This window comes from Podarcis raffonei, chromosome 4 (assembly GCF_027172205.1).
Source record: "Podarcis raffonei isolate rPodRaf1 chromosome 4, rPodRaf1.pri, whole genome shotgun sequence".
Classification (NCBI taxonomy): Eukaryota; Metazoa; Chordata; class Lepidosauria; order Squamata; family Lacertidae; genus Podarcis; species Podarcis raffonei.
In genome coordinates this window covers 80,319,441-80,345,791 of record NC_070605.1, presented here as the reverse complement: position 1 = coordinate 80,345,791, position 26,351 = coordinate 80,319,441, and the positions used below count along the sequence as shown (strand labels likewise).

The window sequence follows — 26,351 nt, the reverse complement described above, 5'->3', positions numbered from 1 at the left end:
TATCTGATGGGAAAACGCTATGTTGTTATACATCATTTTCAACAACGCATCCTTTACAGTAGCAACAAATTATATGCCTTGTGGATGGTGCTGGGTTTGTTTTGTTTTTTGAAAGCATGTTATCAGGCCATGCGAGTTGAGAGCTGCCACAGAAAGTTAGTATTCCAACCTGTTCGGAAATCGCAAATCATCTGCTAGCCTGCATCTGAATGGGCCAACCTCCCTGTATTTATCTGGCTAGAGAATGTACATAGCTAATACTTGATGATCTTTGTTTCATTCCATACACTGAATTGTAGCCCCATTTTCTAGTGACTCACAATCTCCCAGTCTATAGCTTGGCTAAATTGTCCACTAAATTGTGTGTGTTCTCCCTCTTGTGGCCGCAAAGTACCAATGCAGAAACAGTGCTAGAAATGTGTATTCCCCTCCCAAAAAGTGCTACAGATGAGGGATTTTGATTAAATAGAATAATGTTCAGCATTTTCCAACTTCCTAAAATCCTAACATCTATAAGCCAAATGCAAATCGTACACATATTTACAGTAATTACGCTCTTAAACATCTCAATTCCTAAAAACCATTTGGGTGGAACAAATTGCAAAACTGTAATCGCAACTGAATGTATGCAATCTGTTTTGGATTAGGGCAGACAAGTAGCTTCATGTGTCCTAGTTCACTGACAGAGTCCCAAAAGATTCATATAACAGGCTGGCGTGATGAAGTTCTAGGGTATTTCAATGCCCTCATCCGTTTACAGAACCCAATTTGCTTTCAGCTGCTGAGGGAAGCGGGGGGTTGAGTGGGTTGAAATATCTTGCCACAACACGGAGTAAGTTTTGGTCAGTTATAGAGATACCCTGGAATGCTTCCTGCAACTTGTTTTCTGTTTCTGCAGGGAAGAAGTCCTTTCTTTCAGAGCTCCCATTTGTAAACATTAGGTCCTGCCATTGCCCTTTTGTTTTCTTACTGGGTTCTTGAACTTTAAACTTTAGTCATTCAGTAACTTCACCCAAGAGCTAACTGCTAAACAGGCAAAATCCAATTAACTGTTCCAAGGGAACCAAAATGGGAACTCACAACAACTGGACAATATGGTTTCTCTTCCTTGCATTCATTTTTCATCAGGCAGAATCGAAAGGTATGGTGTTTTGTCCACAACAGTGTTAATTTCCCATATATATATATATATATATATATATATATATATATATATGAGAGAGAACATGGGAGTCGGGGGCTTTTAGAATTGTCATTTAATCTGTACCTTTGAGAGTTACTACCCTCCAAAACAGTCTTCTTCAGTTAATGTTTAGGTGAAAACTTAGTTGGTTTGACTCACATGGCAGATTCCGTGATTTATATAGATGCAGTTTATTTAGTAGTGAAATTTGATTTGGTTCACATTTTTAAAACCAAGTTGACCAAATTTGCACTTTCTGAAATAATACGCATGTATATATGTGAGCTCTCAGCAACAGAGTCTGCTTCATCAGATGCAACCAAAATTAGTGGTTTGGTCACATGGTCTGTGAAATACATTTCAAAGTTCTGGAACACTTTTGCCTGTGGCACTACCCACCACTAGCACAACCTACTCAAAAGGGTGCCTGGAAAGGTTGAACAAGTTCCCCCAGCTTGACTCTACAGAAAGCTATTCTGATCCCTCCATGCATAGGAAGCGAAATGCACATGGAGAGAGATTACTCCCAGTAGGTTTGTGGGCAAAATCTATTTGCTCCCCTCCACCTTTCCCCTCTTTTCAGTGTTTCTGTCGGCCGGGGATGCAAATCAAGTTGTTGCAAGGTCTAAGCGTGCCAGATTCATGTATTTCGAAGAGTTCCTCAAAGGTAATTTGGAAAGAGAATGCCTTGAAGAAAGGTGCACATATGAAGAGGCTAGAGAAGTATTTGAAGACACTGAGAAAACTGTATGTATTCTAAACTTTTCCTTTACGGGCATATCAATCAAGCTGTAGTCCTGGCATTGAAATCCAATTCATGACGCAATCATTGCTGAACCAATGATAAATTCTTAAGATATAATCATTCTTGCACTGTTTTTCACAACAACCCTGTGGGGTAGGTTAGGCTGAGTGGAGATTAGAAATCTGGTTTCCCAATTCTTAGTACGGCACTCTAACCACTGTACCACATTGGTTCTCACCCCTTACTATTAAGGATCTTTTAAGCAGCCTTTCTGACCCCATTAACTTTTTCTGTCCAAAATCACACAGAGAAATCAGGTGGTAATCCTATATTTGGTACAATATGTTGCTGGGGGTGGGGGAGAGAGAGAGAGAGAGAGAAAAATGGTCCACTGTTAAAAACAAAAAACATTACATTTTTTTCCCCAGGACAAGTTTTGGAATGGCTACTTTGGTAAGTAGTTTTTCATATTTCATTTTTTTAATTGGATATTATATTAAAAACTAAGGGATTTATTGGAGTTGCTCATTATACTAAAGGAATTCTGTTGATAATAGAGTATATGTTATGAGGCTAATATAGCACTTCCTTTTGCTCTTTTGTTTTGTGGCAAGGAAAATACATAAATAACAAGTCCATTCAGTTCCTCCAGCTCTCTATTCTTGGACTTGCCTCATGAACTGGATGATCACAGAAGTAGGGTGTGAGCCAAATTATTGCAGAAAATTTGCCCTTGAAATAAGTGATGAGGCAAACCACTCCAGTTAGGCTTTGGTCCAATTAGTAATTTGGTCTAGAAAACCCAATTATTCTGTTTCAAACTTGGGAAGTGTTTAGATTTATTCCAAGTCCACTTATGAGCCAAATTGACTTATCTGGTACTTGGCACTCTGCTACAGCTGTGAAACAGATGCCAGAAGTGCGGGAAAATAGAGTTCACACGTTTTTGCCGGGAAAGCTGAATTTCCCAGCATTCCTGGCATCTGGGCTGTAGCCACAGCTGCATTCCAAGTGTCAGAGGGCCATAGCTCACTGGCAAATAAACTGCTTTGCATGCAGAAGGTCTCAGGTTCAATCTTTGGCATCTCCAGGTAGGAGATGTTCCCTGTACAAAACCCTGGTGAGCCGCTGCCAGTCGGCATAGACAACTGAGGTGGACCATCAAAGCTGCTTCCTATGTGGCAAAGGGTATAAATTTCCACCCTTCGCACTGCAGAAGCAGCAGCAAGCAAGCAGGCAGAAAAATTGGGTTCAGAGGCAGTTTGGATACAGATTAACTTGATGGCATAATGCCTTCCACCCACAGTGGCGCTGTGGGTTAAGCCACAGAGCCTAGCACTTGCTGATCAGAAGGTCGGCGGTTCGAATCCCCGTGACGGGGTGAGCTCCCGTTGCTCAGTCCCTGCTCCTGCCAACCTAGCAGTTTGAAAGCACATCAAAGTGCAAGTAGATAAATAGGTACCGCTTCGGAGGGAAGGTAAACTGCGTTTCCGTGTGCTGCTCTGGTTCGCCAGAAGCGGCTTAGTCATGCTGGCCACATGACCCGGAAGCTGTACGCTGGCTCCCTCAGCCAATAAAGCTAGATGAGCGCCGCAACCCCAGAGTCTGTCACAACTGGACCTAATGGTCAGGGGTCCCTTTACCTTTATAATGCCTTCCAAGAGTTGCCAAGATTCACATTCTGAAATCAGGACTACTGAAACTGGGCAACACCCCTTATTGAAATGTGGGTTTTTAGAGGGGAGGGAATGGGGTTCACAAAAACAATTTTGATGCAGCAGCAGAAGAGCAGCAGAAAATATTCTTACTATTCTAAATGCACTTACTAATAATATTTCCTCCCCCCCCCCCAAGATGGTGCACCATGTTCCTCCAACCCCTGCCTGCATAATGGTGTATGCAAGGACAGCATCCGAAGCTACACATGTGATTGTAGAGATGGCTTTGAAGGAGCCAACTGTGCTTTTGGTAAATGGCGATGTTTATTTATAAAAAGGCATGTGCCACATCATTTCCTAGAATCTCCCTAAATATAACACTGTGCCACCAGACGGCGATGTGGAACCCCATTTTTCTCTACCTGTTTTCCCTGTTTAAATTTACAATGCTTTAACCTGAAACGCTTCTTTGGTGTGTCTAGATCCAGCTTATGTCAAGTAATATCTTTATTAATTACTCATTACTAATCTCTGTCTTCCAACAATAGCTAACTAGGCGCCATAGGAAAATTCACAGGGCGTTGTACACAATTGTACCCTTTTCTGTCTGACAAGTAAGATATTACATATTTGATCCTTTTGCGGATGGAACTGAGATATAGGCAGATGCTTCTGCTTTAAAACAGATGGTGATGGGAGGTGATTTCTTTCTCTCTCTTTTTGGATGAAAAATTCTTTATTGAAATTCATTAATGTCATTACAGATTTAACTTTATATATACACATACTGTACATATATATATATTCTTAAATTAGTTTAACTTAGAATGTTAATTTGACCTTCTAATCTGACCTTAGATATCAGCTAAGCTAAAATCATATAATGGTACATAAAATAAAATAAAACAGCAACAACAATCTGAAGTAAAATAAATATAGACTTCCCATCACTTCCCGATATAGTTGACATTCGTTATTTTGATGGAAGGTGATTTCCACCAATCGCCGCCTTCCTCCTACAGCTTCTCATGCCACCTCCATGCTGCTTGTGGGAGGATCTTAACAACCACATCCTGAACAGATTTTCAGGGTGCATGGAGGGCTTCAGAGAGAATAAATTGATGAGTCACCTCTTCCCTCCAGCTCTCTAATAAGAATATCCCATGGGTGCAATTCTGAACCTGACTCGCCATTTCTGATCATAAAGGCAGTTGTTCTTCGGGCAAATGATAGATGTGTGAATTACTTTGTTTTTTGTTTTGTTTTAAATTTATTCCCAAGATAAATGGTAAACTCTTGACTTCCATAGTCAAAAGTGAAATCTAACTGTTACAGCTGGATTACAGCTTTAGTCTTTGCTGGAAAACATTGCTGCCAGGAATTAATGGATGCTGCAAGTGTCATGTATCTCACACAAAAATAGGGACTAGTGGTTAAGCCTGTAGATGCTGGAAAAATAATTGAGCATCAAAGAACAAATAAATAAATATTAGAGAAAGGGAGCCCATGTTAATTTTCACAAGATAATTTCAGCTGATTGTTAATTTGGGGTGAGATCTGCTATACCGTAGTACAAGCTGGCATCTGCTTGCGCAACATGACTTCTCCTTCACTTCTCCCTCCTGAAGTCCCCCAAAACTGCTTTGAAGTTTTGAAGAAGCCCTTAGATTAGATTTTGCGAGGTACACCAGAGGCTACAGCAGAGAGAAGTGAAACCAGAAGTCCTGTTGTGCCAGGATATTTCCTCTGCATAAGTGAGTGGACATCATTGGACATTGTCCTTTGTTTAAATGCTTGTTCTATAGTTTTAAATGTGGTTTTCCCCCCTGTAGCTAAAAATGAGTGCCGCCATGAAATAAACGAGGGCTGCCAGCACTTCTGCTATCCAGAACTGACGTCGTACCGCTGTTCGTGTGCAAAAGCCTATGAACTTGGGAAAGATGCTAAATCATGCCTTCCCCAAGGTAAGTCTAGAAAATGGAAAAGAAAATAATTATTTTAGGAGGCAACAATACAGACCAATGTACCATAGTAGTTAAGAAAATGAACTGTGATTCAAGTCATCGCATCAGTCATGAAATCCAGTGGCTGCTCTTGGCAAGCCTCTGGCTGCCTCATTCTTCCCCTTCTGTGAAACGGGGATAGCTGCCTCTCTTAGTGGGTTGCTAAGAATTACAGGGATTCCCCCCCCCGAAAGCCCTTATGTACATTTGGTGATCACACAGGGTCCCCGGACGTTTCACCGTTTATTGATCCCTGTGCCACCACTTTATTTCTCGCTGCCACCACCCAGGCCCTACCTGGTACAATACTGAGTCCAGTCAGGGTTAAATTGGAACATAAACTTCTGTTTATTTATTGCACTTTAACAAGCGTGTGGTTTCATAAACGGTATCGGTCAATTGCAGTCATGGGGTGCCATTCCAGACCTATAACTTCCTCTACCTGCTCTCACTCACTAAACCAGATCTCAGATATTTACTTGTCTTCCTAGCTCCTAACTGTTCCTGACTCAGCTTATTTCGCTACACTAATTCAACCTACCCACAGACTCTATCTCAATTCACTCCCACTCCAACCAACCACCCAACTCCCAACGAACTCCTCACTTCGCCCTCCCAGAGCTGGTTTTATTTCTCCATATTTTTACCTACCATTGTTAGATCAGTGTGCATGCGGCAGACATAAAGACCACTTACCAGTGCAGCTGGATGCAACCGAAACAACCCAGAGGGGATTCCCTTGGCAGGTATGTGAAATGTTGAACACAGCCTTTATCTAGACTTGCTGTAAATATGTGCCTTAGGCAGGTCTGCCCCCATTTTCCTTGCTCAGACCACAGCTCGCTCTCTTCCCTCCTCTCAACTGCCCCTCTAAACTTTTGCCCAATTTGCAGTGCACTCAACATGCTTTTGACTGGTTGTGGTTACACCAGAAATGAGCTTTTCTTCTGTAATGGTGTGTTCCCTGACGCTGTGCTCTGAGCAGCAATGGGGTGCAGAAGAACAACGTACCCTGCCCTATGGACTTAAAATTACTAAATTAAAGCCATGTACTGTCTTCCGTGCTCTCAAGGTCCTGCTTTTAAACTCAGAAGGAGAATGGTTCTGTGGTGGTGTTCTACTGAAAACTAACTTTGTCCTGACTACAGCTGAATGTGCACGGCTGACTCCCGTCATCGCTGTGATTGGTAGGTAGCCAAATGATCCTTTTGTCAGTTTGAATTTCTTAGTACATAAAGTATTGATCTGATGTGTAGAGATCTTTCCTATTCTACTTAATTCAAAAGGGTTCTGGAAGCTTCTCTATGTGAAAGAAACAAGCAGAAGGTTAATGATGTTTGGCTTATTCCTTCAGAGAAGTCGAGTACAGCTGGTTTAAACTGATTCTGTTATCTCTTACTGTCAAGGTCATGCTGACTATAATAATAGGCCAGATGGAACCTGGGTTTCACACTTTCTCTATCTTTTCCTTCTGGTGTGGTGTTCTGTACATAGTACGCTTAGTGTTAAGTTTTAGACTTATTGCAAGTTATTGTAAGTTTGAGTTAAGTCTGCTGCAACTGGATTTCTTATAGACAGTGCCAATCCTGAATGTACTGGATTTGTGACCATTATGCACATTTGCCTTCAGTAGCAGTAAAGCTCTGCTGAATGAAACGCCTCTGTTCTATTTTTGGGGAATCCTGCAAGGTGTTTCAATTTTTACTCTGCTAACTATACATTGGAATCTACTCTGGATCAATACTGAGTAGAATTTCAATGACATCTTTATCTCCGTTTTGAAAGCTCACAGCCATCTCAGGCATGTCTCCTCTTTGCAATGCAAAAACGCATGAAGGTACCTTTTGTGCACTTCCCGTACATTTCACACTGGGGGTTGTGCAGGAACTATTATTAACAAGACTGCAACCACTTTGGTTCAGGCAATTGGTGTAGATAACCAAGAAAAGATTACACTTCACCATTGCATTCCAAGATAAGCAGGCGACTGTGACACATACCCAACCTTACCAAATCCGTATTAAGAGTTGTAAGAATTCTAGAGAACTTTCCTAGCTTTGCAAAGTCAACCCACTCAGGATTTGACCTGGGCAAGAGTAAATGACATTTTCAACAACAGTATGGGACGCAGGTGGCACTGTGGGTTAAACCACAGAGCCTAGGACTTGCCGATCAGAAGGTCGGCGGTTCAAATCCCTGCGATGGGGTGAGCTCCTGTTGCTCGGTTCCTGCTCCTGCCAACCTAGCAGTTCGAAAGCACATCAAAGTGCAAGTAGATAAATAGGTACCGCTCTGGTGGGAAGGTAAATGGCGTTTCCGTGCGCTGCTCTGGTTCGCCAGAAGCGGCTTAGTCATGCTGGCCACATGACCCGGAAGCTGTACGCTGGCTCCTTTGGCCAACAAAGCGAGATGAGCACCGCAACCCCAGAGTCGGCCACAACTAGACCTAATGGTCAGGGGTCCCTTTACCTTTACCTTTAAGGTTGTAGCATTCTGTGGTTTCTCTTCTTTCTGCCCCTATAAAAATTGGGGTGAAAGGGCTGTAAACATACACATGAATTACTGCGAGTTCCATATCAAATGTTTGCTCTTCTCACCAAAAAAGGATTTGCTGACAGCCCAGATGCATTTGGAAACTAACAGTATCGCCCGAGTATAACATCATTAAGGCCTATTGAGAAATGGCTATGTTCTTATTACAATTCAAGGCACTATTGCTATAATACAGTGGTACCTTGGGTTACAGACACTTCAGGTTACAGACTCCGCTAACCCAGAAATAGTACCCCGGGTTAAGAACTTTGCTTCAGGATGAGAACAGAAATCGTGCTGTGGCGGCAGTGGGAGCCCCCGTTAGCTAAAGTAGTGCTTCAGGTTAAGAACAGTTTCAGGTTAAGAACAGACCTCCGGAACGAATTAAGTTCTTAACCCAAGGTACCACTGTAACTGTTTGCCAGTGTGAGCCTATTCCAAGCAAATGCTATTGCAACAACTAACGGGTACATCATTACTTGCACAGGAATCAACAGGCTGCAAAGAGCTAGGCAAGAAATACCTGTGAAACAGATAAATATACACATCCGCTATGATAGCGACACCGGTGAGAACAACTTGGCTTTGCTTGAACTTGAACAGCACATTGGCTGCAGCAGCCACCACCTGCCCATATGCATTCCAGAAAGGGATTTTGCGGAGCACGTATTGATTTCAGAACGGGAGGCTACTCTCAGTGGCTGGAAAGCCGATGGAAATAACTCCACAGGTTCAACGGCGGAGCTGTCAGTTTCGTACCTCAAAGGAGACGAATGCAAGCAAATCCTCAACAGGACACTGATAACAAGGGAATTCTGTGGCTATAGCCGCGAAGTATCGGGAGAACTACTGGCTGGAGGTAGCTTTAGCGCTGTTGACTATAAAGGCACTTGGTTTCTGACGGGTGTTTTAGAACCATGGGCAACAGAAGCAACTAAGTGGGAAACACTTATATTCACTAAGACGACACGATACATGATGTGGTTTAAGCAAAAAATGGACTAACTGAAAGCAAGGGCAGAGGAATATGTGGAATGGCAAGTCCCGGCATTTGTATGTATTTGTGTAGAAGTCAGTTGTAAAAATTATGTGCACTTAACTGTTGACAATAAAACTTTTTGCCCTGACCTATGCATTTTAACAGAACACATTACTAATGTCATTTAAAAAATAATAATAATGTAGCTTTATTTACACAGTACTAGCTGGTCCTGAGTTATTGCAACTGTTGGTGCCTTTTGATTTCCATGGCTACATTTGCATGAGTTTTAGCAAGCAGGGGTGCGCCTGTATGACAGGATTTCAGACAACACTTCAAGACATTGTCCTACATGCAATCTTGCAGGGGCAATGAAAGCCCATCTGCGTATAAATGTCATCTGCATAGATTGATAAAACCGTGGTGTAAAATCTGACTACAAATTTATGTGAAAGACATTCTTCTTATTCACCGCTGTAGTCTCTTCAGTGGGAATTATCACATTTATTTCTGTGACTCCTGAGATACACACTGCAGAAAGGAATCGGAATGCTTAACAAAATGGAGCTATTCAACTATTTTACAAAACCAGACCAACTATTATTCTTTGTAAATTCAATGTCTTTTTTTTTTGCAGTCAACTATTTCAAAAGATGCTAAACGGAGGTCGCACACAGTGCATGAGGAAAGCAAACAAGCCACACCAAAGCATTTTAAAAACGTCCAATTAAATAAATAAGTTTCAATCCTCTCAGAAAAAAATGAGGATTTTCTAGCCCTTCTCTGTTGTTTGAACACACAAATACCACAAGATGAATGTTGACTGTTATTCAGTATTTATAGTCAACCAATATCAGATACAAATGTCTGCAAAACACATTTTCAACTGTTCCAGCTACGATAACATTTAACCAAAGGGTGTCAAAAGAAGACACAACTTTACAAAAACAATTTTTAAAAAAAGTTTTCTACAAGGCTTGGATCCAGCACAGTTCCACAAGGCAGCCTTGCCAGATTCTCCCGTTTTCCCTAGCCTCTGCCTGCCTGCTGTTTGAAAAGTTCCTATGACAGTGCAGAGTGGGTTTGGGTTGGAGGAATAAGCAGGAAAGCCCCATTTCATTATAGTAGTCTCTTAAATAGTCATGAGTACTCCCAACAGATTTGGTCTAAATTCACGGCCAGTTCCATCGTGCTCCAACAGCAACCAGCGTCGATGGACAGCACATCTCCATTTAGGTCACAGCAGATTCAACAGACGGTAGACAATGGAGGAAACGGGTTTTGCTTGCTGACAACAAGCTTTTGGTGCTGGTGCGATATATAGCCTTTGATGTGACCCTGGAACAGGAAAACGAATATTAGCATTGCAAAGGTGAAACCCTTTATAGACTTTTGCTGGAATGAGATATGTATTCAGTAAAGTGCACAGGGCTTCCAAATAATATCACGTTATAAAAGCAATGGTTTTTCATTTGCTACTTAAATGGGATGCTGTGTAGTTAACAGTGGATGAAAAGCCAGAAAAATGGCAAACCTTTTTCATTTTTTACAGAAAAGAAATTGGGCAATGTGAGAGGCATGCACAGGATAATAGACATCCTTTTGTACACGTATCGTGGTAGTATGTTAAACCACTGCTAAGAAAATGCCCCTTGCTTAATACTTTAATATTAGATTTATAAACTATTTGCACTGAATATGCACAAGTCTATGCATGCCACCATATATGCAAATAACTTGCCAGTGTTCATTAATGAATTGAGAGTTGGTTTTATATAGGCCTGGTACGACAACAACATGTTTCTGCAGAATGGTTTCATTTGTTCATGATGAATGAAAAACCACGATGCTCACCATATATATGAGGTTAGCTAGAATGCACTGGACTTCATCCGTATCCACATCATTAACTTTCATGAATTTCAGGGCAACCAGAAAGGCATCTAAAGACAGTTGGTGAGTTTTGAGTAACAAATACCTGAAAGAAGAACAAGTACACCTCAGTTACTGTAGCAAACCTAGGTGGGAGTCCCGCCATCTCTATCCTGTAAGTACCAGTTCATATTTCTGTAAATGGGGGAGTACAAAATACTTTCTCTATCTGGGGAAACCATATTTGAGCCCCACCTAAAGGCCAGGCCATGCTAATCCAACCAATTTTTTTTCCTCAGCAGAGAGTCAAAGCTGGGTGCGACCTGTTATGATACATGGACAAAGATTTAAGGGGGAAATAAACCTCACTTAGTCACTAAAATCTCAAGCTTAGCTGCATCCATTGCATCCTCCTTTATTTTTGAGGTGGGACAGAAACCTAAGGCTGTACTGCAAGCACAGGGTTAGGGGGCAAAATAATCTAGTTATGCCAGTTGTTCCTGAATCTGTCAACTTCTTTACCTTTTAAAAAAGGAAAGAAAACAAAGTTAACACAATGTAATTCACTTTTACTTCTTGCCCCTAACTTGATTTCTACAAGTTTTGTTCATATTCAGTGAAATGTTCCTAGAAATTTTTCCAAGGTAACTAGCATCATGGCTACCAAAAGGGAGAGTTGCCTAACAAAACGAACAAACAAACATGGCAGCCGGCTGAATCTGCGTATGCCAGCAGGACCAGAGGCAGAGTCAAGAGAAAGGGGTCAGAGTCAGTCTTTCCCCCATCCTGGACGGTCTTCCCTTTTCAGGTAAAACTTCCCAGGTCTTCAAACCAAATCTTAACAGGTAAATCTCAAACCAAGAAATGGATTTGAAAAGCAATAATGGCTATTACATTAACAACTGCTTCCAGGAATATCTGGCAAAGGTGTAAATCTAGGCCTACAAACAGGAAAATACATTTTTAATCAGCACTCTTACAGTTAGGAAGAAGAGAAGTTTGGATTTGATATCCTGCTTTATCACTACCTGAAGGAGTCTCAAAGAGGCTAACATTCTCCTTTCCCTTCCTCACCCACAACAAACACTCTGTGAGGTGAGTGAGGCTGAGAGACTTCAGAGAAGCGTGACTAGCCCAAGGTCACCCAGCAGTTGCATGTGGAGGAGCAGAGACGCAAACTTGGTTCACCAGATTACAAGTTTACTGCTCTTAACCACTACACCACACTGGCTCTCTATTATTAGGCCCTAGGTGTAAGAGGAACCAATTGCTGTGAAGGAAAAACTTCAGCTTGTTTATTTTTGCCATTCAAAATGTCACAGGACTCTTTTTGTTAACGAAAATGGCAAGAACAAAAGAGGTAACATGATTTAAGCCAAGAAGGCTTTTCCCTATATTTAACACCAGACTGCCTTTTCAGACAACACGAGTGATACTCTTCTTACACTTTCTTGAAGAGATTCCTGTAGGTGATGATTTTCAGCTTCTCGAGAATAAGGAAGATACCACAGCGGATGAAGAATGTCTCATGTTTCGCCAGAGCCTCGTTCAATAAAAGAAGGTTCCCTTCACTAGAGGAATTTAAGATTAAGAAGCGTTTTGAAAAGGCTTGTTTTAAGGGAGACACATACAGCATGTCCTTCCTACATATGGTACATAGACATAGGGAAGGAGGTGGATGGGCAGGGAAAAGGAGAACTGTTTCTTCTGGACACAGTAGTTTTCTATGCAGTAGGGAAGGTTTATGGGGAGACGGAAGGAAGCTGAAGCCCTGTTGTGAATGTGGAAATCAGCTCATAAAAGGTCAGATTCTATCAAAGAAATGAAACTTACCTCACAGCCTTTGTAACTTCAGCAAACTGCATGAGGTCATATTTTTTTAAAAGCTGGATCATTGGCATGTGGCCCTGAAATCAAAGCACAGTCTGAAGTTGATTTGACAGCTTTAGGACACCCTGCTCTTGAAGAAGTCTAGCCCTCTGTTCTGGAATGGTTCTCAGCAGAGTTCCAACTGAGCCATTCTGCAATTTTCGCCATTGACTTGGTGATTCACCAAGCCAAGCATAAACTACCAGGCATTGAATACACCTCTTGGTTTTGCTGCAAACTAGGAACTTTAAATGCTGATTAGTTATCAGGCATGTGGCTGGATTTCTCCATGGGTGGTGGCGGCACACGTTCAGCTTGAGAGGTTACATGTTGTGCAGGTTCACCCTAGCCTATACTTGTCTGAACAGCCTGGTAAACACAGATCGTAGTTACAAAGCGCTGGAGTATGCCAAAAGGATTCTGATATGTTCAGATGCCACTCACCAGTAACATTTTCACAGGCAGCAAATAAATTAAAATCATCCTTTTGTTTTTCTGGCTGGAGCGGTGGCAGTGCTCAAAGGCAAAAGACAGATACTCTTCCGCTGAAAACACAGAAAGAATAATAATAATAATAATAATAATAATAATAATAATAATAATAATAATATCTTTATTGTCATTGCCCCCTCTCAGGGACAACGAAATTACTCGACTGCTCCATAAAAACACTAATTAAAACAATACAGTATAGTACAGCAAGGAAGATTAGATGACTTTCAAAGTCCAGGCTTCCCATTCAGGGCTGAGATCGCTCTGGAGAAGAAGCTGTTCTTAAGACGGCTCGTTCTTGTCTTCATCGTCCTGAAGGTTAATGCCATGGCTGAAACAGATACCCATATTTACCAATGGTAAGGAAACACTTTTTAGAATAATGGCGTCAAAGCTACCTGGAAAAGGTTCACGGCTTTTTGTCCTTTATTTTACAGTTTTGCAAGTATTCACACTGAAATAAAACCAGCCTCCGCCACTCCTTCCCCCACTCATCATATTTGAGTGCAGCTTGTATATAGTCAAGTTTAATAGCATTTATTTCCACACTCACTGTTAGCTCTGTGGTATCAGCTTTCCTGAAGTGTAATAATAATAATTTATTATTTATACCCCGCCCATCTGGCTGGGTTTCCCCAGCCACTCTGTGTGGCTTCCAAAGGAACACTAAAATACAATAAGCTATTAAACATTAAAAGCTTCCCTAAACAGGGCTGCCTTCAGATGTCTTCTAAAATAAGCTTTTGCCTTCCAATGTTTGCCAGAAACCCAAGTGTTTGGGAAAGCAAAAGACTCTGATACACTGTTTTGGTTTTTTTAAGTATGCGACCTAAGTTGAATGAGAGCCATTTCACTTATTTTCAGGTCATTTCATTCCCCCGCCCCAACAGATATAACTGAGGCTGGCTTAATGTGAAGCCAAACTATCTCTCTTTTTTCCTCCTACTTTGAACACTGAAAGTAGTATATCAATAAAACTAGAGAAAGAAAAATATATATTTAAAATACCTACAATATTAATGCAACTCCACCCACTTTAGTTTCAGGTAGACATTACCACAGAACTAGATTTAGGACATCAGCAGTGCTTTGGGGGTTGTGCATTCTCCCTTCCTTGGCTCTCTCCTGGACAATCCCCTTTTCTTCTTTCAGCTTCAGGACTAACTATGGGCAGTGTTACATCGACACAAACCACAGTTAGAGCAAACCCATTTCTAACCATGGCTGCCATTACCTATGGTTAATGAAACCACGCGGTTCAGATGTAATACTAGCCATAGTTTCATCTGAAACTGAAAGGTTGGGGGGGGGAGATTATGTCAGTTTGCATTTCTTAGTACAGAAAGTCTTAATATGATGTGTAGAGATCTTTCCTATTCTACTTAATTCAAGAGGGTTCTGGAAGCTTCTCTGTGTGAAATAAACAAGCAGAAGGTTCATGGTGTTTGGGTTATTCCTTCAGAAAAGCTGAGTACAGCTGGTTTAAACTGGTTGTGTTATCTCTTTCTGTCAAGGTCATGCTGACTATAATAATAGGCCAGATGGAGCCTGGGTTTCATTCTCTCTCTTTCTATCTCTTTTCCTTCTGGTGTGGTGTTCTATATCTAGTGTTAAGATTTAGTCAAACTATAAGTTACTGCAAGTTTAAGTCTGCTGCAACTGGATTTCTTATGGACAGTGCCAATCCTGAATGTACTGGATTTGTGACCATTATGCTCATTTGCCTTCAGTAGCAGTAAAGCTCTGCTGGATGAAATGCCTTTTTGGGGAGGATCCTGCAACGTGTTTAAGTTGTTACTCTGCTAACTATACATTGGAATCTACTCTGGATCAATACTGAGTAGAATTCAAATGACAGATTATAAGTAGCAAAGAGTATTGCACGCCCACAGCACTCCTGAATGGGCAGCAGTGCATCTGCAGAGAGATTTAGCTAACAAGGCTAACTAACCTACTCCTAGAACTTGTGGCTTGAAGATAGTTTGTACCTTCACTTTAAGCGCTATCTCACCAGTGCAACACGTCACATCACGATGGCATTACAGATAGATGCACCAACACAAACTGCTTAAAACTGCACAAAACCACATCAATGCGCACAACACTTTTGGCAAAAAACAAATAAACCAATACAGTACCTTGTTTAAAGTCACTGTCAAACATAGCTTTCCGTCCAACATAGTATCTGTATGTAACCCTCTGTGCCATACTGTATTCATCCTTAAGATTTGAGCTATCAATTGCTCTTATCAGTGGCTTGCACAGATGAAGCTTGTTGATCTGGAAACGAGCCTGATGTTAGCAGAGGGAAATCAACACAAAACTGCAGGATTGCTTTAGGAGTTTTCAAGGTCGTACCTTAAAATAAATCTTGAACAGCTGATTCACCAGAAACAACATGCCCCACTTCTTGGAATCCTCAATGCCAGCTCGACTATAAAAAAAACATTAAAAATGCATCAGGATCAGATTGTATTTTAAAAGGCAGGATTTTTTAAAATACAAAGAAAATCCTCTAAGCCTCTGATCCACTTTTTTGCAAACCGACAAAAACAACAGAACCTAACCAAGCTGCCACCTATATACATATACACATATATACAGACACACACAGGCTACTCCTGGTCCAATTTAAACAGCGCATTCACTTACGTGTCGCTGGCACATACTCGAAAACAGCTCATAAGGAGTTCTGCTGCTTTTTCCAACATGTCGCCAACTTTGCCTTTGCCTTTCTTTGCCAGCTGCTGGTCAGCCTATCATGACACAAAGCAACCGAGAGTCACAGTTATACTCCTACTGGCAGGCCTTTGTCTTTTCCTAACAGTAACCAATACGAAGTGTAGAACTCAAACATGCATTCGAAAAGGATGAATTAAAACCTCCCCCCCCCAAAAAAAAAAACTCCTGCCTGTTGCAAACACACGGCTGCACAATCAAGGGTCTAACCATTTTGCTCTGAGCAGCAGACATTTTCAACATGTCCTTAAACACACCGTAGGCCAGTTCTCTCCTCCCAACCCCACGGCCAACAAAATTAGATTGTCTGCAGTCAGAACAACTGACCTGTAGGAAATGCCTGCTTTGTAGAAGCAATGCATGTCCTGCTTACACTGCAAACAAGACCCCAAGAACAATTTCTTTAACCAAATTTATATATTGCTTGAGTGTAAGGAAACCTCAAAGCAATATGCAGAGCAAGCGCTCCCAAGGCAAGGCGAGTCTCAGGATGAGCACAGAAAAACCCCAAGGTTTTCCCCAGATCAGATAGGCCTTCACCTCCCCCCAGCAACCTCATTGGCACCCGGTAACCTAGTCACTAAAGATACTACTTACACTATTAGCAAAAATTCGAAGATCAAGGGCTACCGCATACATAATAGGCAAAGCCCTGGGGAAAAAATAAAATACAACATAACAATGCATATAACATATCCCAAGTCTAACAGCTTACAGGGCAGTTTTAAGTTTGCCCGCAAGCACACATATATAGCCTTCAGAGATACTCCTTTCATGGTACTGTTTGATACCATCTCCCCTACACCACGCTCCATCTTTTCTCTTCACATTTGTCCTTTCAATCCTTCTTGATGGGGGTTGTGCAACCTTTGTTTTCATGATTTCTAATAGCTTTAGTTGGCCCTATGCACAACTAATGATGAAACATTTAGAGATGATGGTCAAAATGCCATTGCATTTAAAGCCAACAGAAGAAATGGCATTTGCCTCTAGGTGAAAAGTCCGTTCTATTTAGCAACGGCATAGTTCTCCTTAAACGTTTCCCAGATACTTACCAGTTTTCTTCTTTGTGCGCTTGAAAGGCTCTCAGGAAAGATGTGCAAGGGTTACGGAAAATTAATACACTGTGATTTATACAATAATGTGTTATTAAAGCAAACACAGACAACAATGATGGCAAAAGCGACTGGACAGCCTCATGGACCATGTATTTCAGTAATTCACTAGATGTTTACCAGAGGATGGCTGCTAGTAGCCAGGTTGTCTGTATCCAGGCTGAAGCTACCACACCACCAGAAGCTGGCAAAAGTCACTCCATGCCACCAATATCACTTCGATATCTAAAGCAAGGGATGGATATAACAGCACTACCAAACAACAAATGTGGTTTTTAAGGAGAAAAGCAATTCCATCCACAATGGGGTGGCAATTATGCAGGTACCTCGAAGTTAGGGCATCCCTCTTCAGATGTTGCTGGACTACAAATCCCATTAGTTGATGAGAGTAATGGGAGTTGTAGCCCATGAACACCTGGAGAAAACCAGGTTGGGGAGGGGGGATATTGTTCATCCAGCCAGCAACACAAATGTCCTCTTTGTCCAGTTATCTAACGAAAGCCCAGGATCTCTCCATATCCTTCAGTTCAACATTATCTTCTCCCGGGAATGCAGCCAGCAGCCCATATTGTCATAACACAGACTTGTTTATTCCTTAGGCCATGCTGAAGGTTCTGAACTCAGAATTCCACAGCAGACTTTTAATGGAGTGAATCATAAAGGATATTGTACTATAACTGTCTGGCACTTGTAAGCTTCTACAAAATCGTGGTTGGCAACTGCGTAAGTACATCTATCAAGAGGAGAGACAAAGATTAAGATTCATGAGACAATAGCAAAGCTTTATACTATTTACTTTAGCTAGATTGATAAGTGCAATTCTTTGCCTATTTGCTCAGCAAAAAAACCCCCATATCTGCCCAGAGTGCTTACTTGCAAGTACGTTTGTTTCAGCACTGAAGTCTAAAAATTTGTATTTGGCAACAGGTAATACATGTTATTTTCCTCTACACTAAAAAGATATTTGAGCTGAATATGAAAGGGTAACACATTTTATTTTTTACTTTCCAGCTTACAGACTGCAATCTTGTACAGACTGAATAAAGCAGGACTGATTTTCAAGTGAGCATACACATAACCTGGTTACACATTATACAGAGCATTGGGGCTCCTCTTACAGTTTTTCTGATTTTACTATCACTGCTTCCAATGCTTATGTCCCTCCATTTTGCACTGCACAAAGTTCAATGGGTCTTACTCCTAGGTAAAATATGCATAGAACTTGAATCTTCAAGAATTCAAGCCATAACCCCCAAAAAAGTTTTACCTTAAGTGGGCAGCAAACATTTCATCATAGGGTGGTTCCAGCACTTGCTGACATTTTTCTTCTGGAGATGAAAGCTAATAATAAATTAAATGCAATGAGAAATGTGATACCTTGTTACATGCAAAAGAAAGTAACAAAAAGGGCTAGATTTAGGGGAAAGAAACCACCAGGGGAACAGGGCTTGTTGGACACTGTGCAATCTATTACTGACTCAACAGCGTGAAAAAACAACAGCAACAGTTCTTCATTCACAAAGCTTGCAATAGTGGCCTGTGTGGCCAATTGGCCTACTGCGCTAACATTTTAAAATTGGCCTATTGAGCTAACATTTTTAAAATTATCTATGAGAAAATTTAGAACGTCAGTGCATATTCAATAAATGGTGTGCATATGAGGGAAAGTGATCAGATCCATGCAAACACATTTATTATAATATGTGACAAGAAAAAAATATGCATGTAAATCAAGTTCATAAAGTACAATAAAAGACAATGTATTCAAGAGCTGAACATATGGGCAGGGCTGCTGAAGATCTTACTATTTGGTCTATGGTTTGCCTTAGTAATTAAGGTTTTATTTTTGTGGTTCTTATTTAAATACAATACTTAGAGAGATTTGTTTTTAATTATCTTGCTTAAAATGTGGAATTGTTATTAGTAGTAATATTAGTGGTACTGTTTGGTACTGAATGCAGAATTTGCATTATATCAATTCTTTTTTGTTGGGATAAGTAAACCATTTGATTGAAATATGAAGCCGGTTATAAATTAACTAACCAAAATAACGTAACAGAATGCAATTATTTTACACTGGAAATGGTTACAACAGAAATTACCTTTTCAGTACAAATACAGCAGAGCAGTTGAGTTCCCTTAATGTAAATGCTAAAGATTTTCATGCTTATACATGTTTACTCAAAATAAATGTCCACGATTAGAAGGTGGACGGTTAGAATCTGTGCAACGGGTTGATCTCCCATTGCTCTGTCCCAGCTCCTTCCAACCTGGCAGTTCAAAAGCATGCCAATGTGAGTAGATAAATAGGTACTGCTGCGGCAGGAAGGTAAACGGCATTTCTGTGCGCTCTGGTTTCCGTCACGGTGTCCTGTTGTGCCAGAAGCGGTTTAGTCATGCTGGCCACATGACCCAGAAAACTGTCTGCGGACAAACGCTGGCTTCCTCAACCTGAAGCAAGATCAGTGCCACAGCCCATAGTCAAATTTGACAGGGCTTAACTGTCCAGGGATCCTTTACCTTTATAGTTTTACTCCATAGTAAACATGTTTAATAAGCCCCATTCAGTTCCGCTAGTCTTACTTGCAGATAAAGTGTATACAGGATTGCAACCCAAATCTCTTACCTGAAGTCTAGGATTTGCAACATGAGGATGTTTAAATGACACCAACTCTGCACAAAACAGTCCATCTCTGCTGTCAATAGATTCTAACACCTGTAATAGGAACACACACAAAAAATATTATAGAACAAATTCCCTAACCATACCCACAGAAGCAGTAAGAAATATTCTCATTCCTTGTTTTGTCAATTGCCATTTTGGTGAAAAGGCTAGGGAGGAGAACCTGGTATCCTCAAGATGTTGTTGGAGTTCAGCTCAGATTATCCCTGGCCAGCAGTCATGCTGCCAGCAACTGACGGTAATTTGAGTCGAACAACATCTGGAGAGTGACAATTTCCCTCAACATCTGGAAAGTGACAATTTCCTGGTGCAAGAGTGGGGAAACCTCCAAGTTTCACTGCAAGGGAATGTGACATTCATTCTTGCACCAATGCAGAGACCAGCCTTCTATATCCCCTGCAACTAAAAGAATACCAGTGAGCAATGGGTGATTTTAGTGAGGCAAAGAAAGGTAAAAATTTGAAGAGACTTTGTGCCCAGTCAATTAGTTACTTTCTAATAAGAGTTTTAATGGCTAGCTCAGTTGATTAGAGTGTGGTGCTGATAAGGCCAAGGTAGACTTGTCTACTCAGAAGTAAGCACCACTGAGTTCAATGGCACTTGCTTCCAAATAAGGATGTGTAAGATTGACCACAAAATTGTATCACTTACCTGTTGCAGATACTGATTTATACTGATATGTGCCATTGAAAGGGTGTTGCGCCAAAGCAAGTAAGCACCTTATACTGAAAACAAAACAAAAAAACCACTATGAATCATGATGACAAAATAGTTATTCTGTGTACCAGACTGGGGAAACTATCCAACCCTCCTCAAATGTTTGAAAGCTTGGGTAAAAAGGGGTGGGATAATGGATGTGACTCTTGCATTGCACAGCAGGCTATGTTCCAGCTAAATTAGAAGTCAGATGTTGCTATACACATAAGACTTCTAGATAGAAAGAAAAAGCAGAGAAACTGCAGAGAATATGATCCACCCCAGGATGTGATAATCTATCTGACGTGGAAGCTAGAACCACAACATTCCAAAAAGGAACTCTGCACATGCTCAGAAGTACATTCAGAAAGGAAGGAAGGTCTGGGGCACTTGAAAGGCTCAGACATTTATTACGAGAGAAGCTTTGCAAAGAAAAGGCCTTGCGGGTTTCAGGGTTGGAGAGCGACGAGCTTTCTTGCCTGATCCCGACGTGCAGCGCCCCAGAAGTCATCCACGCTGCACACCGAGCACGCGCAGAACAACCACTCCATCGGATCCCTCCCCCGCGAGCCCCTTGTTGACGACCTACCGCCGAGTTTCAGCACACGCAACTCCTAGACGCGTCGCTTCGGCGGTTCGCGAGGAAGCCCAGCAGTGAAGAGTCGCACCGACAACGAAGCGTTAGCTTAGGAAAAAAAAGAACTTCCTTTCCGCCGAGATCTTACCCCTTCGCGGATTGGCTATCGCCACCTCAAGGCTCCACCTACTCCCTCTGCTCACGTGACATGTTCGGCCATACAACCTGCGTCGCGGCTCCTCGCGAGGCCGGCAGAGGTGGGTGGGCGGGGCCTCCGCTCGCCGTTCACCTTACATTGAAGGGGGCGGGGCCTCACCAAAGCCTCCTATTAAAATCGCAACCCGTGCAGGGTTCGTCTTAGGGGCGGGGAAGGCTTTTATCCGATTTAAGGCGATATAGATGACAGGATCAGGGGTGCTAAATTCATCCCGTTCTGTTGTTCCATTTTTGTTGTTGCTGTTCCAACCTACCTTCTAGGCGTTTGCATATAATCTTTATATGTACGTAGAAACCCTATTTATACAGTAGAATTGCAATTTGCAACAACCAGTGGCCCAGACCCTCGAGCAAACTATCCAAACCCGCGTTCAGTCTGTGAGAGTCTCATGCAAACCTGACTACAGTCCACATGTAATCATGTAATGTTTTTACTATTTGTATAATAATAATATTTATTTATATGCTGCCCATCTGTCTGGGTTACCCCAGCCACTCTGGGCAGCTTCCAACAAATCAAAACACAAATGTGGAAAGCAGCAAATGTGGTGGTGCATGTTTACCCAGAAGTCCAACTGATTTCAATGTGACTTGCCCCCTTCAATGGGCAGCCCTACATACTGCACAAGTAATGAGTGAAGTTGCAAGCTGATGGAATACTTGAACCCAGTGGGTCTTTCTTCTTAATAAAGGGGCCTAGACTTTGTGCCAAGTGGGGATCATTAACAGTTATGAATGTTTTACTTTGTGTTCAAATCAACATAGTTCTAGCCCAGCTAAAAGGCCCTACCCCTTGTAAGCAATTGTGAAGTTGTGTACATTTGAGCAGTGTATACATATATATTATTTATACACTGAAATAGTAGTGACTGACAGGGAAAGATATATTTGAGTTGTGCTAGATAGCTCAGTGAAAATGTTGACAGCTGTTCTGCAGCTGCAAAATGGCAAACCCCATGTTAGGAAAAGAACTGAAAATAAACTGTCAATGTCATGGCTTCATTATCTTTGCTCACTGTGAATGGTGTATCTGTGAACCGCCCTGAGACATCCGGGTATAGGGCGGTATATAAATTCATTTAATAACAATAATAATCTGCAGCAGCACATCCCAGAGGCTTCCATCTGCCTCGGTTGCAACAAAAAATGTCTCTCCCCTATGGGTAGCTCTACAGCAGGCATAGGCAAACTCAGCCCTCCAGATGTTTTGGGACTACAACTCCCAGCGCTTTTTGTCTTCACCCCACTTCTCCATTGTCTCCCGAGGCAGACAGAATGCCAACCTCGCAGCTTCTTCTGCTCGGTCTTGAGACTTGTAAATCCGGGGACTGTCCCCGGGAAACGAGGGCGTCTGGTGACCTTACTATACAGTATCAGCTTGTTCCCACGACGAATAAACCTGGCTTCTCTTTCTCTACTCAGAATGAACTTGCGTAGAGTTCAAAGGAGATGGGGGGTGGTTTGCTTGATTTATTTGTTTGACTGATTGATTTGTCGTTCCGTTTAATTCACAATGCAAAGAATCACACGGCGCCCTTTCACTGTGCAAAAAACCACACAACGTAAGAGCAAAACAAAGCAGAAATAGCGCCTCCCTCGCCCGCGCACCGCCCACCCCCACCCCTTAGGTAAGTGGATATAGGATTGCGGCCTTGGCCTGCCTAACGCCGAGCTGCTGCTGTGGAAACGGCGGCTGTGTCGGAGGTGCTGCTTCGCCAGTTGCCTCCCACCACCCCCTTGCCTGGCCCCTGCCTGAGTCCCGTGACAGCAGGCTAGAGCCCTCCTCCGGGCCGAGGAAGTCGTAGGTATCTGCCCCGGCGAGGCGCATCCGCCGCCTCGGCCTTGCTTTCAGCAACCGCCCCGACCCGCGGCGGAGGCAGCAGCTTCGGCCTTCACCCGAGTGGACCAAAGGAGCCATTTTGTGAGGCGGCATCGGGGGCGTCGTCGTCTGCTGCTTGCCGCTTCTTCGCTGTTCCCGCACGCCGAGTCCAGCGGCCGGGAAGCGGGCTCCGCTCCGGCCTTTTCCTTCTTCGCTTTCCGTGCGCCCCTCATGGAAGCGCCTGGGTCGCTGAGGCGGCGCCCCGTTGGCGGCGAGGATCTTTACCGTTGTTGTTATTACCGTCGCCCCCTTTTGAGAGCCGTCGTTCAAAACTGAGAGGAAAGCCGGAGGGAAGGAGGGAGGGGCACCAAGGGAAATCTACACCCCACCCACCCCCGGGATTGCTGGGTCGAACATGGCCGGCGAGCCCCAGAAGAAGCAGCACTTGTCGGCGCTGGTGGGGCACACCAACGGCTTCACCAAGCCCGCTTCCCTGGCAGCTGTGGCCGGCGTCCGAAGCGGGCCGGCCGGCTCTGGAGCTGCCGGTGGAGGGGCCACGTCCAAGAAATTAGTGATCAAGAACTTCAGAGGTGGGTGTGCAAGCGCACCTAGGATGCTGGAGGTGGAAGGAGATGTTCGCGTGTGGGACTCGGCTCCCCTGTTGGTTTGGGTTTGGTTTTTTTGCAAGTGAACGTGTCGCGCTCATCAACACCCTCATTTCAAACGTTTTGTTCTGATTTCTTTTTCGTCCCCATTTGAATAGCTCGTTTCGAAATGCAACCTGGTTTTGTTTTTGTTTCCCACCCCTTTGCAGATGTGCTTAAGGGGTTGTCAGATTCAAAGGCGGGATTCTAAAAATGGTGTAAAAGTGGGTTTTCCTTGGGTGACGGGATACAAAATGGTTTCTCCTACACTGTCGGTTTGGGGTTTTTGTTTGTTTGTTTTTAATGTTACTGACCTGCCTTGTTGTGCACCTGGGGATATTAGGCGGTCAACATCACAAATGTGGATAGGGTTGTTGTTGTTCATTGAATTTATATACCGCCCTATACCCCAGGGGTTATCTCTTAATATCCTTGAATCCTGCCTTTCAGTGCAAGCCTACACACACACACACACACACACACACACTCAGAAGTAAGCCCCACTGACTTCAATAGGACTTCCTCCCAGGTAAGTATGCATAGGCTTGCAACCCTAGTTGGCATTTGAGGATGGGGTTAAAGACAGAAGCTTAATTTCTTGTCCCCAAGCCTCCTGCTATGTTCTTATGGGTGAACCTGCAATTATGATGATGGGATGGGGCTCTCTAAAAAATTATGTGGAGTAAAAGGGTGTGATCTTGTGAATGTAGCTCAGAACATTTTCACATGTGGCATTAAAAGTGACATTTGACCTAACAGACAGCAAGCAATTTTAAAACTGATTGGTGAAAACAGTCTTACTTCTCTGTATCTTTAAGATTCGAATATTTTGATCGTAATGCTGTTGACTTATTAATATGAGTCAGCAGAATTCCAGAAGTGTTCCTTGATTTTAAAAAGCTCTTCAGGCACACAAGAGTGTGAGTATGTGTGTTTGCTTGCATACATACAAGCTTGCTTGTAAACATGCCTGAATGCAGGAAACTTGATATTTACCATACAGATGTACTTGCTGTCATCTTAAGCCTGGCTGGGGAGGGGTTGCTCTTTGTCAGGCAGACCAAGGACTCTAAGCAACTTTTCCTTGTTTGACATGCAGGAGTATAAGAGTGTTTGGCACTTTGCCTGGTCAGATCAGTCACTGGCAGCCAATCAGGAGCACAGGCCCCTTGGCTTGTGTTGACGTGTGACATCCATTGCCCTTTCCTCACTTTACTGTCCACATGGGACCTCTCTATAAGAGTGAAACTAGATTTTGTTACTGTTATCACAGAGGCAGTTTTAAGTCTCATATTTCCTTCATCTGTTGCTTGGTGTCCTGCTGCATTGTCTGAAGGTCCACCAAATGACAGCAAGCTGCTGTGTACTGCATGTTGTTTAATTGTGTCTAACCGCTATCCACTGCTTTCATACTCTTATCATTAACAAATTAGAATCTGTAGACATCACCTGAAATGTTGAGGAAGTTAAAGTATGCTAAGGAACAACTAATCCTTTCAATCTGAAGTATACACTCTCAAGCATCTATACCTCTCATGTGCCCAGTTAAACATCTCCAAAAGAGAGATTTCACTCCTGTGAAGCTGAGCTTTGTATTTTTTTCACAAAACATTATGTTACTTGCCTAAGCTTAGTTAGCCAAACCCTTCTTTCTCACCCTTGCCCACTTTAATGCTGCATAACAAATTCAGGGACATATACGTACATGACAGTTCATTTTAGAATATATGTGCAGCAACAGCTATTACACGTACAGGGGAATCCTATGCATATTTTCACAGAAACAAGTCCCAATATGTTCAGTGGGATTCACTCTCAAGTAAGTTTGCACAGAATTGCAGCCTTCATTTGTTAATAGCTTGTTCCGGTAGTAAAATTTTGGTGTTCCTCGTTCATGTGTGTTCCCTCATAATGTGAATTTTTGACCTTAAGAAAAAAATGCTGAATACTGGCTGTTGCATCCAGAGACAGATCAATAATTTTGCATGTATTAAAAGAATAACAGCAGAGAACATGTGCAAGGTTAGAAACAATCCACTCCACATCCTCACATTTTGAAATTAGCTGAAAAAATTGGGTGATTGTGATGAATGGATACAGATGCACAAATTCACCTTCAACTTTTTTACATAAGAAAAAACGACTCTAAAAATGAAAGGGCTGGAATAAAGGGCACAATGAAATGTTGGTCCAAATTAGTTATGAGGAAGCCAATATCCTTTTAATAAAGTACTGACTATTAACATGTAGAAGTGGAGCACTAATCACCGTCAATCAAGTGACAGGAAATGGGATAAAGTACAAATTACACCTGTTCCTTGCACTACATATGCAGCCTAATCCTATGCATGTTTAGTTGAGAGTAAATCCCTTTCAGTTCAGTGGGGCTTACTTCCAAGCATACATAGGACTGAAGTCTTTGTGTGAAAGAGTGATGCACAGAATACTCTAAATGCAGATCATGAGTATATAAGGGTACCCTTTTCTGCACATTTGACGTAGTAGTTGAATGCTGATTTGGTGGATTTT

At 42.3% G+C, this 26,351-nt stretch overlaps 3 protein-coding genes across 6 annotated transcripts in view; 2 read left to right on the top strand and 1 right to left on the bottom strand.

Annotated features, from left to right (window-relative positions):
* Positions 1–111: 111 nt before the first annotated feature.
* Positions 112–9,248, top strand: PROZ (protein Z, vitamin K dependent plasma glycoprotein). Of its 2 annotated transcripts, XM_053384394.1 has the most exons (8): positions 112–1,141; positions 1,767–1,930; positions 2,357–2,381; positions 3,783–3,896; positions 5,419–5,550; positions 6,250–6,335; positions 6,662–6,776; positions 8,609–9,248. In XM_053384394.1, exons 1-8 carry the CDS (start codon positions 1,069–1,071, stop codon positions 9,124–9,126), a joined length of 1,227 nt encoding a protein of 408 aa, XP_053240369.1. In that variant the 5' UTR covers positions 112–1,068; the 3' UTR covers positions 9,127–9,248. The 2 variants fall into 2 exon arrangements, with proteins under 2 accessions (XP_053240369.1, XP_053240370.1); XM_053384395.1 differs by lacking the exon at positions 112–1,141 and having other exon boundaries at positions 1,203–1,850.
* Positions 9,249–9,283: 35 nt separating this feature from the next.
* PCID2 (PCI domain containing 2) lies at positions 9,284–21,306 on the bottom strand. Of its 3 annotated transcripts, none has more exons than XM_053384396.1 (15): positions 21,156–21,306; positions 20,522–20,595; positions 19,814–19,903; positions 18,455–18,528; positions 17,855–17,920; positions 17,128–17,169; positions 16,670–16,724; positions 15,986–16,089; positions 15,692–15,767; positions 15,472–15,613; positions 13,286–13,386; positions 12,806–12,879; positions 12,418–12,543; positions 10,955–11,078; positions 9,284–10,438 (listed from the first exon to the last, which is right to left on the bottom strand). In XM_053384396.1, exons 2-15 carry the CDS (start codon positions 20,555–20,557, stop codon positions 10,349–10,351), a joined length of 1,200 nt encoding a protein of 399 aa, XP_053240371.1. In that variant the 5' UTR covers positions 20,558–20,595; positions 21,156–21,306; the 3' UTR covers positions 9,284–10,348. The 3 variants fall into 3 exon arrangements, with proteins under 3 accessions (XP_053240371.1, XP_053240372.1, XP_053240373.1); XM_053384397.1 differs by lacking the exon at positions 21,156–21,306 and adding an exon at positions 21,046–21,102; XM_053384398.1 differs by lacking the exon at positions 21,156–21,306 and adding an exon at positions 20,981–21,061.
* A 1,694-nt stretch (positions 21,307–23,000) lies between these two features.
* Positions 23,001–26,351, top strand: part of CUL4A (cullin 4A) — a 33,252-nt gene continuing 29,901 nt past the window's right edge. The window contains exon 1 of the mRNA XM_053384379.1: positions 23,001–23,768. Coding sequence (XP_053240354.1) covers positions 23,594–23,768 — 175 coding nt within the window. The 5' untranslated portion in view covers positions 23,001–23,593. The remainder of the gene's footprint in view (positions 23,769–26,351) is intronic.